We start from the raw sequence: 19662 nt of genomic DNA, 5'->3' as shown, positions 1-19662 counted from the left end.
TTAAAGAAAAATATCTCAACAGAAAGTTTAATATGTAAAGAATAGTTTTTTTTTTTGAAATTGCACATAAATTAATAGATAGAAAAATTTAATTTTTATTGCATAAAAAAAATTTAGTATGTTGAATAAAAAATTTATTATCATTATTTATTTTTTAAATGAATTGATGAATTGTTACATTTAATTTTCACATAAAATTTCAATAAATCAAAAAATGTTCATTTCTTTCACTATTGCCGCGGTTGATTTTATTGATGCACATTTTGGAAAACAGTCCGTTAAGGCACTCAGTATGATTTTCAGTTAAGTGTGACTCCAATGTGATGACGTTAAGTGTTGGGCTGATCTGGATGCACGTAGTGTTGGGCTGATACTTGTAGTCGACTGCTGCATACCAAACTCGATACAGGTGACATCTCTGTTAGCATTTCTTCATGTTTGTAGTAGACGGCTGCATTCCAAACTTGATACAGAGTCACATAAATTTTGTATCATATTTGTAATTATACAATGTACATTTCAGGCTTGAAATGACAATGTAATTTGTTTTTTGGAAAAGAGATAGACGCTGCATACAGGATTAATTTAGGTGAGGATTAATTTAGGTAAGGTTTGGTTTTTTGATATTTTCAGTTTTCAAGGTTTAGAGTTCTGCATACAGGAATAATTTAGGAGAGGATTTTTTGAATCAATTCTTTCATGATACTGTGACTGTTCTTCTGAATTCAAAGTTGTGAATGTGAACATGGATGGCAATTACCTCCAGGTAATGCAGTAGTGTTGAAGTTTGAGATACAGAGTCAGCAATAAGCATTGGCATTGCTATTGGTGTATGCTTTGGTGTCGGCTTTGGCATCGGCGTTGATATTGGCATTGGCGCAGGCATTGGCATTGGCGTAGCTATTGGCATTAGCGCAGGCATCGGCGTTGATTTTGGTGTTGGCATCAGCATTGGCGCAGGCATTGGCGTAGCTATTGGCATTGGTGCAGCTTTGGTGCAGATTTTGGCATTGGCGCAGGCATTGACGTAGCTATTGGCATTGGCGTAGCTATTGACATCAGCACAGGCATCGGCGTTGATTTTGGTGTTGGCATCAGCATTGGCGCAGGCATTGGCGTAGCTATTGGCATTGATTTTTGTTGTTGGCATCAGCATTGGCGCAGATTTTGGCATCAGCATTGGCGCAGATATTGGCTTCGGCGCAGGCATCGGCGTAGATATTGGCGTTGACATCAGCACAGGCATCGGCGTAGATTTTGGCATAGTTATTGGTGTTGACATTGGCGTATTTATTGGTGTAGGCCGCAGCGTAGATATTGGCGTAGTTATGTCACACTAGTTTGAAAATCACCCAAATGTTCTTAACACTCTTCATGGCGTTCACTTGTTACTGATTTCGAGATTCACATGATAACTATTTCAATGTTAATGTCTGTGCTGTACCTGTTATCTTAAAATGCTTATAAACTAAGAAGAAAAACTTGATTAGGCTATCAATACAATCTAATACACATAAAAATTATTTTAAGTATCTATGAAATTGAAATTTGTTAACATCTTATTATACAGTCAGCAATACATAAATTGTAAAATATGGACATATCAATGATAAATTTAAAAAAAAAATCATTCATTTTCATCTATTCACTGTTCAAATATCAAAATTTAATCCATTCTTCAAAATAGAATTATAATTTCATAACACCCTGTATCATTATCAAAATTGTAAAAAACAAACATCATAACAACACAACAAAAATTTAATTTCAATACATATTTCAATAATTTCAGACATTTGGTTTTCTATTCAATCATTTCATAATATATTTGCATTTCATTATTATTTAATATAACATTTCATTTATAGCATGTTCATTTCACATTTATGATTTATCATTCAGGGTTTCAAAATTATTTAGTTTTAATTTTGTTCAAAAAATTGTATAAAAAGCAAATTATTTAATATTATTAATCATCGTTTGTTGGATACTATAGTTTATTTCGACTCTTCAATGTTCTAAACACAAACTACATTTCATGACAAAACTTTACTATCAATCATTAAACAAGAAACCATTCAAAACATCAATAATATTTTGCTTCAAAGGCAAACAATATTCATAAGTAATCATCATTTTGCATCTATGGCAATCAACATTATTAATCATTATTTTGCATCTATGGCAATCAACATTATTAATCATTAATTTTTGCATCTATGGCAATCAACATAAGTAATCAACACAAAAAATATTATCTCATTACTGCCTCTCTAAGTCATAACCTCTGTTATTCCTTCTTTAGGCAATAATGGGTTTCCATCTCAAAAAACAATCACATACCAGCAAAATTCTAATCAACAAACCCCACTAAAAATTCTACATACACTCCAGCATCCATTTCAAACGATAATCAATCATATCAAAATTTATAGAACAAACAGTTTTAAAATTTGAAAAAAAATATCAATTACAAAACACTTTAGAAAAATTTTAGCCTTTAACTCATTTCAATTGATAATATAACACAATGTTTTAAATTAAACCAATTATTTTTTAAAATAATTTAAAATTTAAAGACTGTATAATAAGTATAAACATTTCAAGATTATGATACAAAGATGATCAAGATGAAATACTGGGTAAATAAGTTCCCTAAAAAATACAAACAAGAGAAAAAGAAAACTGGGTAAATAAATTCCCTAAAACAATACACACAAAATTGATACACTTCACATAAGTGATACATGATGAAAAAATATACCACAAGCAAACAATTATTTACACAACAATGGATAGATTTTAGAAAAGTTAAGTTTTATCAACAATTTAAAGATTAGGAAAATAAGCTACTATTTCAACTTCCAAAATTATTTCAGAAAAAATACAAATTTAAATGACTATGGACAAGATTGGTTAAGATATGCATCATAGAAGAAATTTACTGAATATTACACAAAGACAGGAAAGAATCGAAAATTGAAAAGATTAAGGGCCAAGAAAATAGGCTACAGGAAAGAAAAAAGACACAATTATGGACTCTTACCATACACTGTGTAGCGATTATGCTATTCTGAATCCCGGCATAACACAGGATTCCTAATCATTGTGTGTTGGGGAATACCTTTTCATCATGTGATTCACAGTCATCATCTTGTAAATAAGCAACTTGAAACAACCTTTGAATACTAATACATCAATGGAAACTTTGCGTTTTGTTTTCTTCAATAGCATGATTTTATTCATGGGTTCATTAGTTTCAACCAAGCAGTTTTGCCTACAAAAGTTCGTCATGGTCACTTGAGAATGCATAGTATACATCTTTTCAATTCTCAGTTGAAAGTTGAACTCATCAACTTGACTCAAAGCAACATTCATTTTGTTCACATTATTCCTAACCTCTACAGAAATCTGTCTCATGTAATCATTCACTTTGTTTACAATCTTCCTAACTTTTGATGTAGTAATCTGATCCATAGAAACATACGATTTGTTTACTGTTTTCCTAACCTTCAATGTAGCAATAGTACTTTCTTGATAGTTGACTTTCAATGAAGACAACTCCCTACCTACTTCTTTACTCAATTCTACACTTTCACTATGGTTGACTTTTTCAACAACAGTAACTAGGCCTACATTATCAGAAACTTGAATGAGTTGATCTTGTAACTTAACACTACTATCATCCTGCTTCAATTTGTTTTCATCTTCATGATTATCTTTCACTGTTTCATTTGCATTTTTCAATAGAAGGTTTATACTAACCTGCTCTAGTCTTATGCTAGCAAATTCTTGCTTCATCTCATCAAACCTAGCATTAAACATAGCATTTTGATTTTCAAACATTTGGTCTAACTTAGCATCTTGCTTATCAAACAGTTGTGTTAAGGCAGCTATTAATTCATCATCAATTTTAATATTTTTCATATTGTATGCCATTTTGCTAGTCTGCACAGATAATATATTCATTAGGACTTGATCTCTCTTGAACTGATTTCCCACTCAGCAACAAACCATTCATAACCTATCAAGATATCTATCCACTAATAATTTCTATAACCAGGGATTTCATAGTGTACCATTTGGGACATATTTATTTTGTAATTCGGTCCCACCACAGGGGTAACATTTGGAACAAATGTGGTGATTCAGTCCCACACCAGGGCGTACCATTTGCCGTGCTACCAATTTTTCCTTAAACGGTTGGAATAGCATATAACACCTATCACACTAAGGAAAGTTGTCGGCTCCAATAAAATAGATACTTGATAAACTGTGAATGGATCTATTGCCTATGAATGAGAAATCCAGTTTTCAGAGCAAATTAACTTATAATCTTCAGATGAAAATTTTGGCAAAAACACAGAAATATAAAACGAACAATAACTTACAAGCCTAATGATTTCAGAGTTATTACGAACTAAAAAAATACTTATCTAGTTTACAGTTGAAACACAGTGGCTATTGGCTTTACTATACAAACAGCAAATTATGCACAAAAATTTATATAAAACTCAATTTAAAACATTAATAAATTTACTTAAACAGACAATAATTCAGAGCACAAAATTATACAAGCAACAGCCAGCCATATATTCAGAAGAAGGTCCAACAGGAAAAAGACACAAGTTGCCAGTCACGAAAGACAACGCCCTCTTCAATATCGATCTTTACAGACACGTCAACACAAAATTATAACTTATAAGTTTAGAATTCACATTCTACATCTGTTCTCAATAAAACTTTATTTTGAAAATGTTATTTTAAATTTTTATACATATATTCTATTCAAATAAACGATTTATTTAGTAATTTGTTAACCCTACCTCGGTGACATTATGGAACAATGCAACAAACATTTACGATAATAAATTCTCCGTCAAAAAATTTGTCCGTCTATTGATAACTCTGACATTTACTATAAAGTTCCATAGATCTCGAATTGAAGATTCGATTCCAATGTGAGAAGAAAAATGTAATATTACACAACAAACTAGTTAGAACAGTCCCTTAAAAAGGATATTTCAGGCCGGTCTTATTGAAAAACCACCTTTGTAAAAACTTTTCGTAAGACATAATATATGTTAGCTTCATATGAAGCCTTTGTTTCTTGCATACCACTGCGATTTGCATGACTTGGAATTTTTAACCCGCGTTTAAATGGTTCAATCGTCGCCGACATGCTTAACGCAGTGGTGTGACCAAGGCTCAGCTCAGTCATATTATGACAAATCAGTATTGAGAATAGATCATTAAATTTTTTCATAATGCAGAGGGAATCATGAGTCAAAATTCTTGTCAGACAAATGTTTTCAGACCCATAATATGCTCAATAGCAAGACCCTGGACACGAGGCGTTAAGTTGAGTTCGTCAAGTTTTTGTAGCAAGGAATTGGTTATTATAGTTAAATTGCATTTTTAATAAATCCTCAATTGAAAATTCTACTGGAGCGAACTTTAAGGTAATAGATTTTATTTCTTGGTATTGTTATTATTTGTTCCATATTTTTTTGATTAGTTGACTTCAATTTTACATATTTATTTATTGGAACATATTTTTTCAATAATTTGGAAAAATTATTTTTCAATTTTTTACAGATCTTGAGAAAATCCTTGATGAGTTGATAATGAAGAGAATGCACAGCTATCAGATAGAGGTAAAAATCACAATTACATTTTCTTTGTCATACGAAGATTTTTACGTTCTGTAATGGAAAATGATATTTTAATCATAAAAACTCAATTTTATTCATTCTTCAAGACTTTAGGCCTATACTTTAGACTTGTTCTCAACAAGTTAATCAAGATCTATCTAGAACAACTTCAATTTGATGACGAGGCGAAGTGTGGTAGGTCTATCACAATATCTATTCAACATCTAAGTTATTATATCGTTGTAATTTACAATTCGATTAATTATGATCCGATTAATTATTTAACACCATTTCAGGATTGCTTTCACATTTTTTTGGGACTATGCGGAGACGATGAAAGATCACTGATGATTAATTTTTTAAAAATATTTCTATCATGTATACCAGAAGCGGCCATTCGCGACATTCTAATTGTCGATGATGCAAATATCGTGATTGGTTATGATGTCGATGTGATGCAAAATGATTTGAAGGTAAGAATAATGATTTTAATGATGCGTTATTTTAAGAATGATAAATAAATAATAAGAAGTTTTCCAAACTAGCTTCTCTACTCTGACAAGGAAGGATGTAGCCTAATATAAATACTTCATTACTTTGTTGACTCTGGTGATGACATCAAAAGTAAAGACACGATTTTCAGCATAATTCTCTGATTATTATTAATGTTGACATCACATATCACAAAGATAATATTGTGATAATTAATTCTGAACTGTAAAACAAGTATCAAACTAAGACTTCATATTGTCACGAATAGTTTTATCAAAATAATCTATATAAATAAAAATCGAGCCTCAAATTTTGACGTTCAATAACTTTTTCATGTGTGCACCGAATTTGATGATTTTTGTTTAGTTGTGTTTGTTATGTTCAGGAGCAGGTTTATGGCCTATCAAATTTATGATCAGACTTTAGGACTCTTTTCTACGGTCTTTCAAAGTTTACATGTAATCCTTATGGAAGAATATTTGTGAGCTAGCCACACACAGAAATAAAAATCAGCTGTTATAATCATTGCGTCATCCAACAGCCGTCGGTAGATCTGTTTTTCTATTTTTTTCTTTCTACTGATTCACAAAATTGTAATTCTAATAATAATTCCGCGGTGCGAACGACGTCCAAACTTGGGTCGTAGATCTCGAAATGCTGTGAATTTATAATGCACGGTAAAATCAGCAGCAAGGAGATATGCCATTCAATTTCCCAGCAAGCTGCATTCAACTATATCTAAAAATACCAACTGCTGTACAACTAACTAAGCACATAGGAAGTCCATATTGAGATATAAAATACTGATTGTTGGATAATTTCCATAAAAATATAGTGTATCAGATTTAGCTAAGACTAAGCACACCTGAGGAGGCGCGGCTTGGTGATACAAAGTGTTGATCTTATGGAGATTGCCTTATCACACCGTTCCATGTCCTATTCAGTGTGTGAGTTCTTCCATTCAAAGCAAGAAGCACCCGGATGCAAAATGCCGCATCGCGCCTCCTAAGGTGTGCATCCAGCTAAAGTTTGTCATGAGATGCATTAACTATTTGGCGGTAGGAAGTTCGCCGGGCCATCTAGTACATAATAATAATATATAAAATAATACAAATTAATTTAGTTGTTATTACACTATTGTCAATTTGTGGTGAACTCTACAGTATGAATCACGTTTTAAAGTCTTAACCTGAGATTCAGTTTACCTCACCTTGCAAACATAATCCCTATGAATGACAATTTTTGTATTATCAAGTTTCTTCAAATTTATGAAGATTGTGTTAATCTCCTCATCTTTCAGTGTTAACTACCGTAAGTGTTATTACCTTTTCCCAAAAAATGAGCAGGATTCAAGGATACAAGGATTCAAGGATTCTTAGGCTTTATCTTCGGCTACACAGTCTTCACCACTAGTGTGTCTCCCATTGAAAATCAAATTGTTTATCCGCTAGCGAGTTGAGACGTAGCCTTCCATCCGAGGAAATTCTCCAGCTGTTTCCAAAAAGTCAGAACAGAGGCTTTATCTTCGGCTACACAGTCTTCACCACTAGTGTGTCTCCCATTGAAAATCAAATTGTTTATCCGCTAGCGAGTTGAGACGTAGCCTTCCATCCGAGGAAATTACAGCGTTGCCAAATTGTGTAAAATTGCGACGTTCTTCTGACTATTTTGACACTTGGAAAAATAATTTCAATTATTTTTATGAGACTTTCTCGCTTTCACCACCCACTTATCGTTTGAGATAAGAACATTTTTTAGTATGTCAAAAATGTCATGTTTTCTGCTCGACATTGACAAATAAAATAATTAATTATGTATGTGTCATACAATAACATTATGAATTGTTACATACGTAATAATGGTACAGAATCACTAAGTAAGAATATGTATCATACTTTTGATGTAAATGAGGTTTGTATTGGCGTTAAGCCGTAAACCTCTTCGAGTTGTATTATTATTTTCATGTAGTGTACTCTCGATAAATAAATCAATTGAAAAATAACTATAGGTGGGATAAAAATGATCCTGACACCAATAGAGAGGAGACATTTTCCCCGTTATTGTCATATAAAATTCTTACTTATTACGACATCCCATAATTCTGAGAAAAGTTATATTCAAAAGAAAACAATATTATCGCAATGTTTCCAAGTTAATAGAAAATTTAAATTTATTTTTTATCCTACAACCTGGAAACATTTTTAGAATTACTGGAATATCGGGAATGATATTCTGCATACAATTCTGTGGTTGAATTTAAAATTTTTGAAAAGTCGCAAATTTACATGTACTGGCACTGCTGTAATTTCTTCGGATGGAGGGCCAAGTCGCGAAGTCTCAACACACTTTATATAATCAAACTATACTTGATTTTGAAAGTCGCTCGCGAAGAAACAATTTGATTTTTAATGGGATATGAGTATATTAGTCCCGTGGGAGTTGCTGGTCTCCTATCGGGCGCCTCCCCAGGTGGCGGATTGGGGAATGCCTCCTAGATATAGGTGGTACCGGTAAAATTAAATACCCGGGGTGGGCCAAAACCAGCAAACACGGCTGCTGCCTTGCAGACGGAGATCAGAGGATCCTCAAAGGCTAAGGGAAGAAAACCCCAACAGATAATTGACTGCTGCCTTGTAGTTTGGTATTGGCTTACCAAAGGCTAGGGAGGGAAACCCGAAAAAATGACCTGGTCCTCCAGGTTGGGGGTTGGCGTGGGGCTAGCAACCCAACCCATAAAAAAACAGTTGTTAGGAAACCAAACAATGAGCCTCGGACGGACAGGATGAACGGAAATTATAATGGAAAAGCTAAAACAAGATTTAAGGACATGGATATACGACTTGCAACTTGGAATGTTAGGACTATGTTACAGCCGGGAAAAATGCACGAAATTGCCAAGGAAATAGAGCATTTTAAATTGGATGTTGTCGCAATACAGGAAATAAGGTGGCAAGGGCAAGGTAGGATAGACAAAAAAGATTTCACTCTGCTGTATAGTGGAACAGAGGCAAGGTCTGGAATGAGTGGAGTAGGTTTTATTATTACCAGACGGTGGAAAAAGAGCATCCTAAGTTGGGCCCCAATTAACGAAAGAATTTGCCTTCTTAGATTGAAAGGAAAGTTCCGAAATATTTCTTTGGTATCAGTGTATGCGCCTACGGAGGACAGCGACGAAGTAGGCAAAGATAGTTTTTACGACCTGATAGCCGCAGAATATGATAAACCACCGAAATATGACACCATTATAATACTGGGAGATTTTAATGCAAAAGTAGGAAAGGAGACTTATCTGAAGCCAGTAGCAGGAAAATACTCAATGCATGAGGAATGCAATGAGAATGGTAGAAGAATAGTTCAATTTGCGGTAGAGAAGAACTTAATAATCAAGAGCACTTGCTTCCCTCATAAAAATATTCATAAAGGTACATGGAGAATACCTGGAACACAAAATGTGAACCAGATAGATCATGTGCTAATATCGGCAAGACATGCTTCATCTATCACAGATGTGAGATCATTAAGAGGCCCAAACTGTGACTCCGACCATTATTTGGTGTGTGCAGTTCTCAGACAAAGATTGGCGCTTGCACACGCTACTAAGGGAGAGAGAAGGATAAAGAGGGAAGTGGAAAAACTGAGGCAGGGGGAGTGTCGGACAAGGTTTGAGGAAGAAATGGAAAGACGGCTCCCAAATAAACTATCGGAAACCCCTGAAGAATTTAATAGCAACAGAGCATGGAATGATATGAAGCACGCCATGACAGAGGTGATTAAAAACACTGTGGGAGAAAAAAAAATGAAAGAAATGGAGAATGATTCGATGAAGAATGTAGTAGGGCACTGCAAAGAAAGAATGAAGCATGGAGAGATATGATGGGTAGGGAAACGCGGCTTAAAAGAGAGAGATACAAGGAACTCAGAAGAACTGCAAGCAAGATATGCAGGAAGAAAAAGAGAGAGTGGCAAAAGAAGCGATTAGAAGACATTGAGACGGCGTACCTGCGGAATGATGTAGGAGGATTCTATCAGAGGGTCGATACAATAAAGAGAGGGTATCAACCCAGATTAAAGTTATGTAAAGACCAAGAGGGACAAATAATTGGAGAAGAAAATAAAGTATTAGAAACGTGGGAGGAATATTTCAAGGAGCAGCTGAGTATAGAGAGAGATAATGAAGAGTTTGCCGAGGAAATAATGACTGCTGAGCCTCTAGTGGAGCCGCCGACCATGCGGGAAGTGCAGGAGGCTATCGACAAGCTGAAGAGTAATAAAGCACCTGGAAGTGATTATATACCTGCTGAGGTATATAAGTGTGGGGGACAAAAACTAACAAGATTATGTCATGAACTGATAAATGGAATATGGGTAAGTGAGGAACTGCCGGATGAATGGAAAAGAGGAATAATTTGTCATATTTTTAAGAAAGGGGACAAACTCATGTGTGCAATAATTATAGGGGAATAACACTGCTCAACATAGCCTATAAAATCTTCTCCGCAATTATTTTTAAGCGAGTGACGTTATATGCAGAGGAAGAACTCATTGAAGTTCAGTGTGGGTTCAGAAACAACAGAGGGACAACGGACCAAATATTTGTAATGAGGCAGACAATGGAGAAGTGCTATGAGTTTGATGTAGACTTGCACATTGTATTTGTTGACTTCCGGCAGGCGTTTGTCAGTGTAGACAGGAAGCAGTTACCTACAGTACTTACCAGGTGTGGTTTACCAAGAAAGTTGGTAAAAATAGCCTTACTCACAATGGAAGGTGCAAGAGCTTGTGTCAGAATAGATAACAAGTTAAGTAAAGAATTTAGAGTGAATAGAGGCGTAAGGCAGGGTGATGCACTCTCGGCAGTTATCTTTAACCTGGCACTTGATGTTATTCTTAAAGCATTTGTAATATTACATTTTTTTCTCGATTGGAATCGAATCTTCAATTCGAGATCTATAAAACTTTATAGTAAATATCAGAGTAATCGATATACAGACAACTTTTTGACTGAGAATTTATCATATATAATTGTGTTGCTTGTTCCATGGTATCACCGAAAAAACAAACTCTGTAAACAGAGTTAACAGAATTAACAGATCATATAGATGATATATAAATTTAAAATAACAATTTCGAAATAAAGTTTTATTGAGAACAAATGTAAAATGTGAATTCTAAACTTGTAATTTATAATTTTTTGGTGACGTGTCCGTGAAGTCGTCACTGGTTTGAGTTGTCTTTGCTCTTTACTGGTAGGCTTCCTTCTTCTCTAAAAAAAATGGTGGCTTGCTATTGAAGGTGTTTTGTGCTCTCTGAATATTTTTCTATTTAATTGAAATTTTAATGTTTTAAATTGAGTTTTGAACAGTTTATAGTGTTCTAATTTTTGTCTATAATTATTTCTTGTGTTTACAAGCATATAGCCATTGTTTTTTCAACTACATAAGTGGATAAGTATTTAGCTCGTAATGATTTTAGATGCTTAAGTGTGTAAGGTATTGTTCTTTGTGGATTTGTGTTATATATTGCCAAAATTATTCTGAAGATTATAAGTTGGTTTGCTCTGAAAACTGGATTTCTCATTCATAGGCAATAGATCCATTCATAGTTTATCAAGAATCTATTATGTTGGAGCCGATAACTTTCCTCAGGTTAATAGATGGAAAATGCTAACCAACCGATTTAGGAGAAATTGGTAGCACGGCAAATGTTACCCCTGTGGTGGGACCAAATTACAAAATAAATATGTCCCAAATGGTACGCCCTGGTGTGGGACTCAAACTACAAAATATATCCCTGGTTATAAAAAATTATTGGTAGGATAGATATCTTGATAGATTGTGAATGGGAGATGCTGCTGAGTGGGAAATCGGTTCGAGAAAGTTCAGGTTCTAATGAGTAAATATTTTTTACACAGTAGCAAGATGGAGAACAATAAAAATAATGAAGTTTTATCCAGTGAAAACATTCAAAACTTAGATGAAGAATCACAAGATTTAGACCTAACCTTAAACAATGACTCAAACGATAGTGTAGCTGTAAGTGAAAACGTTTCAAATGTAACAATTCATGAGAAAGTAGTAGAAATATCAAATGAAACAAGTATGGTAGGAGCTAAAAATGATATAAATCTTATAGCATTCCTAACACAAAGGTTTGATAATTTGAATCAAGATCAAAATGCTAGGTTTGATGATATGAAGCAAGAATTTGCTAGCATTAGATTAGAGCAGGTTAGTATAAACCTTCTATTGAAAGATGCACATGAAACATTGAGTGATAATCATGAAGATGAAAACAAATTGAAGCAGGATGATAGTAGTGTTGAGATACAAATCAATTAGTTCAAGTTTCAGATAATGTAGGCCTATTTAATGTTATTGAAAAAGTAAATCCTAGTGAGATAGTAGAATTGAGTAATGTAGTAGGTAAGGAGTTGTCTTTATTGAAAGTCAACAGTAAAGAAAGTAGTATTGCCAAATTGATAGTTAGGAAAACAGTAAGTAAAGTGAATGTTTACATGAGACAGGTTTCTGTAGAGGTTAGGAACAATGTAAACAAAATGAATCTTGCTTTGAATCAAGTTGATGAATTCAACTTTCAACTGAAAATTGAAAAGGTGTATGCAAAGCATTATCTAGTGAACATGACTGATTTTTGTGAGCAAAATGGCTTTGTTGAAACAAATGAACCCATGAATAAAATCATGTTCTTGAAGAAAACAAAGCACAAAGTCTCCATTGATGTGTTAGTATTCAAAGGTTGTTTCAAGTTGCTTACTTACAAGATGATGACAGTGAATCACATGATGAAAGGGTATTCCCCAGCACACAATGATTAGGAATCCTGTGTTATGCCGGGATTCAGAATAGCATAATCGCTACACAGTGTATGGTAAGAGTCCATAATTGTGTCTTTTTTCTTTCCTGTAGCCTATTTTTCTTGGCCCTTAATCTTTTCAAATTTTGATTCTTTCCTGTCTTTGTGTAATGTTCAGTAAATTTCTTCTATTATGCATATCTTAACCAATCTTGTCCATAGTCATTTGAATTTGTAAATTTGAATTTGTATTTTTTCTGAAATAATTTTGGAAGTTAAAATAGTAGCTTATTTTCCTAATCTTTAAATTGTTGATAAAACTTAACTTTTCTAAAATCTATCCATTGTAGTGTAAATAATTGTTTGCTTGCGGTATATTTTTTCATCATGTATTACATATTTTAATTATGTCTATTTTTTGTCAGGTATTATATTAGGTAATTAGGTTTTTCAGAGCAAATTATGTCTCATTTTCTCATTTTCAGTATATTTTTATTAAATATACTTCCTTATGAAAGTTTAGAACTGACATGTAGGATAGGCTCTAATTAATCTTTCTCTTCTTTGTATTATTTAGGAAATTTATTTACCCAATTTTCTTTTTCTCTTGTTTGTATTTTTTAGGGAACTTATTTACCCATTATCCATCTTGATCATCTTTGTATTGTAATCTTGAAATGTTTGTACTTTATACAGTTTTCAAATTCTGAAATTATTTAAAAAATAAATGGTTCAATTTAGAACATGCTGAAATTCAATCTTATGTATAAATTCTTTTGTTATAATAATAAAACTTCAAAATTTGAAAGTATTAATGAATTGTGTCACCATATATATGAGATGTATTAATGAAAGTTAACTCGAATAATAATGTTTCTATTAAATAAAAACGTCTTGTCATATTATTAATTAAAATGAGTTAAAGGTTAAAATTTCACTAAAGTTTTTGTAATTGATGTCTTTTTCTAAATTTTTAAAAACTGTTTATTCTATAAATTTTGATATGATTGATTATCGTTTGAAATGGATGCTGGAGTGTATGTAGAAATTTTAGTGGGGTTTGTTGATTAGAATTTTGCTGGTATGTGATTGTTTTTTGAGATGGAAAACCATTATTGCCTGAAGAAGAAATGACCAGAAGGTTATGACTTAGAGAGGCAGTAATGAGATAATATTTTTTTGTGTTGATTACTTATGTTGATTGCCATAGATGCAAAATAATGATTAATAATGTTGATTGCCATAGATGCAGATATATGAATATTGATTGCCTTTGAAGCAAAATATTATTGATGTTTTGAATGATTTCTTGTTTAATGATTGATAGTAAAGTTTTGTCATGAAATGTAGTTTGTGTTTAGAACATTGAAAAGTCGAAATAAACTATAGTATCCAACAAACGATGATTAATAATATTGAATAATTTGCTTTTCATAAAATATTTGAACAATGAATAAATGGAAATGAAATTATTTTTTCTATTAAAATTTTGTAATTGATGTCTCCAAATTTCACAATATATGTATTGCTGACTGTATAATAAGATGTTAACAAATTTCATTTTTATATTGATTATATACTTAGAAATAATTTTCATGTGTATTAGATTGTATTGGTAGCCTAATCAAAATTTTCCTTTTAGTTTATAAGCATTTTAAGATAACAGGTACAGCATGGACATTAACATCAAAATAATTAGCACATGAATCTTGAAATCAACAACAAGTGAACGCCATGAAGAGTGTTAAAAACATTTGGGTGATTTTCGAACTAGTGTGACTCATCAATTGAATATCTACACCAATATCTATGCTGATGCCTACACCAATACCAACGCCAATATCTACACCGATATCTACGCTGATGCCTACACCAATAACTACGCCAATATCTACACTGATGCCTATGCCAAAATCAACGCCAATATCTGCTCTGATGTCAATGTCAACGCCAATATCTACACCAATATCTACACCAATAACTACGCCACTATCTACACCGATGCCTATGCCAATATCAACGCCAATATCTACGCTGATGCCAACACCAATATCTACACCAATAACTACGCCACTATCTACACTGATGCCTATGCCAATATCAACACCAATATCTATGCTGATGCCAACGCCAATATCTACACCAATATCTACACCAATAACTACGCCAATATCTACACTGATGCCAATGTCAACGCCAATATCTATACCAATATCTACACCAATAACTACGCCACTATCTACACTGATGCCTATGCCAATATCAACGCCAATATCTGCTCTGATATCTACACCAATAACTACACCGATGTCTACGCCAATGCCTGCGCCGATGCCTGTGCTGATGCCAATGCCAATATCTATGTTGATGTCTACGCCAATGCCTGCGCCGATGCCAATGCCTGCGCCAATGTTGATGCCAATGCCAACGCCAATGCCGACACCAAAGCATATGCCAATGACAATGCCAATGCCTATTGCTGACCATGTAACTCAAACTTCAACACTACCACATTACCTGGAGGTAATTGCCATCCATGTTCACATTCGCAACTTTGAATTCAGAATAACAGTCACAGTATCATGAAAGAATTGATTCAAAAAATCCTCTCCTAAATTATTCCTGTATGCAGAACTCTAAACCTTGAAAGCTGAAAATATCAAAAAACCAAACCTTACCTAAATTAATCCTCACCTAAATTAATCCTGTATGCAGCGTCTATCTCTTTTCCAAAAAACAAATTACATTGTCATTTCAAGCCTGAAATGTACATTGTATAATTACAAATATGATACAAAATTTACGTGACTCTGTATCGAGTTTGGTATGCAGCCGTCTACTACAAGCATGAGGCAATGCTAACTGAGATGTCACCTGTATTGAGTTTGGTATGCAGCCATCTACCACAAGCATGAGGCAATGCTAACTGAGTTGTCACCTGTATCGAGTTTGATATGCATCAGTCGACTACAAGTATCAGCCCAACACTACGTGCATCCAGATCAGCCCAACACTACGAGTATTCGGATCAGCCCAACACTAACGTCATCTCACTGGAGTCACACTTAACTGAAAATCATACTGAGTGCCTTAACGGACTGTTTTCCAAAATTTGCATCAATAAAATCAACCGCGTCAATAGTAAAAGAAATGAACATTTTTTGATTTATTGAAATTTTATGTGAAAATTAAATGTAACAATTCATCAATTCATTTTAAAAAAAATAATAATTTTTTTTATTCAACATACTAAATTTTTCTTATGCAATGAAAATTGAATTTTTTTATCTATTAAATTTATGTGCAATTTCAAAAAACTATTCTTTATATATTAAACTCTCTGTTGAGATATTTTCCTTTAAATTATAAAGCTAAATCAAAAGTAATTTTGATATTCTATACTTTGAAATATTGTTTGGAAACATATAACAAATGCTATTGATGAATTTTTATAATAATTTTCAATATTATAGGACAACATGTAATGTTTTTATAGAAAAAATTGTTACTGTTCTCGAATTTAAATTTCAACAATTTCCATTTGTGTCAATGTAATTTTTTCTTTAAATTTTCAAACAGTAAAATTTTTTATGTCAAGAGGGGAGTATTTGTAATATTACATTTTTTTCTCGATTGGAATCGAATCTTCAATTCGAGATCTATAAAACTTTATAGTAAATATCAGAGTAATCGATATATGGACAACTTTTTGACTGAGAATTTATCATATATAATTGTGTTGCTTATTCCATGGTATCACCGAAAAAACAAACTCTGTAAACAGAGTTAACAGAATTAACAGATCATATAGATGATATATAAATTTAAAATAACAATTTCGAAATAAAGTTTTATTGAGAACAAATGTAAAATGTGAATTCTAAACTTGTAATTTATAATTTTTTGGTGACGTGTCCATGAAGTCGTCACTGGTTTGAGTTGTCTTTGCTCTTTACTGGTAGGCTTCCTTCTTCTCTAAAAAAAATGGTAGCTGGCTATTGAAGGTTTTTTGTGCTCTCTGAATATTTTTCTATTTAATTGAAATTTTAATGTTTTAAATTGAGTTTTGAACAGTTTATAGTGTTCTAATTTTTGTCTATAATTATTTCTTGTGTTTACAAGCCTATAGCCATTGTTTTTTCAACTACATAAGTGGATAAGTATTTAGCTCGTAATGATTTTAGATGCTTAAGTGTGTAAGGTATTGTTCTTTGTGGATTTGTGTTATATATTGCCAAAATTCTTCTGAAGATTATAAGTTGGTTTGCTCTGAAAACTGGATTTCTCATTCATAGGCAATAGATCCATTCATAGTTTATCAAGAATCTATTATGTTGGAGCCGATAACTTTCCTTAGGTTAATAGATGGAAAATGCTAACCAACCGATTTAGGAGAAATTGGTAGCACGGCACATTGCAGACAAGCGGCAGTATTGTAACTAAGTCCAAGCAAGTATATGCGTACGCAGATGATGTGGTGCTTTTATCAAGAAGCAAAGCTGGTGTGGTTGACATGCTCCAAACTCTAAAAAATGAAGGTAAGAAGTTGGGTCTTGAGATTAATATAGAAAAATCTAAATATCTTATGATGTCAGCAAACGAGAGAAGAAGACATGTTGGTGATCTGGAATGTGGGGGAGGAGTTTGGCTTCAAAATGTGAGGCAGTTCAAGTACTTGGGTTCGCTTCTCAATAGTGAGAACAAGGTACGAGAGGACGTGGAAAGCAGGATTTTAGCTGCAAACAAGGCGTACTCTGTCCACATGAAACTAATGAAGTCAAAGCACTTATCACGCTTGTCTAAGCTGCGGCTATACAAAACACTGATCAGACCAGTGGCCACCTATGGTGCTGAGACGTGGACGCTGACTAGTAGAGAAGAGCAAGCATTGCGTGTTTTTGAGAGAAACATTGTAAGGCGTATCATGGGACCAGTCAGGACAGAATATGGGTGGCGTATCAGAAATAATGAAGAGATTGCCAATTTCATGGGACCAGAAGATATTGTACGAGTTATAAAGGCGCAACGGTTGAGATGGTTGGGGCATGTCCAGAGAATGGAGCACTGCAGACTACCGTTGTTAAAAGGTAAAATGATTGGTACGCGTAGAAGAGGAAGGCCCAGGAGGAGATGGCTGGAGGATGTGAGGTCCGATTTGCGTGTTTTGGGCATCAGAGGATGGGAGAATGTGGCGGAGAGGAGAGACGATTGGAGGCGAATTGTGCAGGAGGCCAAGGTCCACATCGGACTGTAGCGCCAATGAAAGTAAGTAAGTAAGAGTATATTAGTGATGAAGACTGTGTAGCCAAAAGTTAAAAAACTCTGTTTTGACTTTTTGGGACTAGCTGAAGAAATATTAGTGAACAAATATGTGCTCATATTCTTTAGTTTGAAAATTTTCATTTCTCAATCATTTGTTCAAAATCTATTGGTGTAAATAATTATTATTGAACGAAAATCCTAATTAAATGCTGTAAATCATCTTGAAGACTTCTGCTACTGCAAATATTGACAACAGGGTGAACAGCTAGATGGAAATTCGATGAGCGCAACTATTCAAAAATTATTTGTCAGCCCGTCAAAATTACCGTCAGTAATTTTCATCTGTAGATCTATTGTTGTGTCTTTATTGTTGTTTTATTATTGTTTCTTTTCAGGAGCTGAACAAAATGTTCCATCAAGATCAGCAAAAGAAACTAAAAACCTATTTGAATAACTTCAAGTTGTTTCTTGTTGAAATGATGCATTCAAAGACTTTTTCCAAGCTTTTCAAAGGAAACCGTCAAATGTTAGCTGCACTAAATGCTATACTGAGGCAGATGTGCTCTTCTGAGTACACTAGACAAAGAGAAGTTGCAATTGTGGCCAGTAAGTCACTCGTTTTATTAATTAAATTGTTTTCACACTTGTTTAATAATTATTGATAAGATACGATATTTATTCTACTCAGCATTTTCACAAAAGCAGTTGAATATCATCATCAAAAACCATAAAATAGATACAAAAAAAGAAGTACTGTACAGAAAATATGTCTTGAAAATAGTGCAGGTAATAGAATAATTCATGACTAAAAAATATGCCTCTATCTTGTATCACAGAAATCGGTTGTTGCTGTGAATCGCTTTTGGAGCAAAAAAGTTGTATAATAATTTCTTTTTGAATATTTACTTCTTAGATACGGACTGCAGCTTGATTGGTAGGTTATTATAAATCTTTGCAACTCTGCACCAATGTAAGAAGGCATCTTCTCATTTAGTCGAAGTCTATGCTAGTTTAAAGCTACTTTTTTCCACCTCTAGTATTGTGAATGTGAGCGTTTATGGCCAATTATGAGATGTGGTTGTGGGTGAATATCAATAATTTGCTCATATAAATTGAGGGTACAGTTAGAATATCTGAAGAAACAAAAGCCTCTTCACATGACTTGACATGAGCCTAGCCAAATATCGAATTGCTCTATTTTGTAGGTTGACATTTTTCTTGAAGTGCATATCTATCTGCAGTGCTTCCCCACAACCTTATCATATAAGCAACATGGGAATAAAACGGAGCAAAGTATACCTTTCTAGAGACAGATATTGGTACGAATTCTACTATATTTATTGATATAGAAAGATGTTTTTACTCACCTTATTAATTATTACATTGACATGCTCATCCCACACAATCTTTATTGAGTCCAACTGTAGACCAAGCAATAAAT

The 19662-nt window shown here is 33.5% G+C and overlaps 1 protein-coding gene across 6 annotated transcripts in view; it reads left to right on the top strand.

The window, feature by feature from the left end:
- The window catches only part of LOC111045514, a 67601-nt gene that overhangs the window by 3742 nt on the left and 44197 nt on the right, over positions 1 to 19662 (top strand). For all 6 annotated transcript variants that reach the window (XM_039432491.1, XM_039432490.1, XM_039432489.1 and 3 more), the window contains exons 3-5: positions 5599 to 5657; positions 5951 to 6127; positions 18617 to 18827. In XM_039432491.1, coding sequence (XP_039288425.1) covers positions 5599 to 5657; positions 5951 to 6127; positions 18617 to 18827 — 447 coding nt within the window. The remainder of the gene's footprint in view (positions 1 to 5598; positions 5658 to 5950; positions 6128 to 18616; positions 18828 to 19662) is intronic.

This window comes from Nilaparvata lugens, chromosome 7 (genome assembly GCF_014356525.2).
Source record: "Nilaparvata lugens isolate BPH chromosome 7, ASM1435652v1, whole genome shotgun sequence".
NCBI lineage: Eukaryota > Metazoa > Arthropoda > Insecta > Hemiptera > Delphacidae > Nilaparvata > Nilaparvata lugens.
Note: the sequence above shows the minus strand (reverse complement) of the source record. Positions and strands in the feature narration are given on the sequence as shown.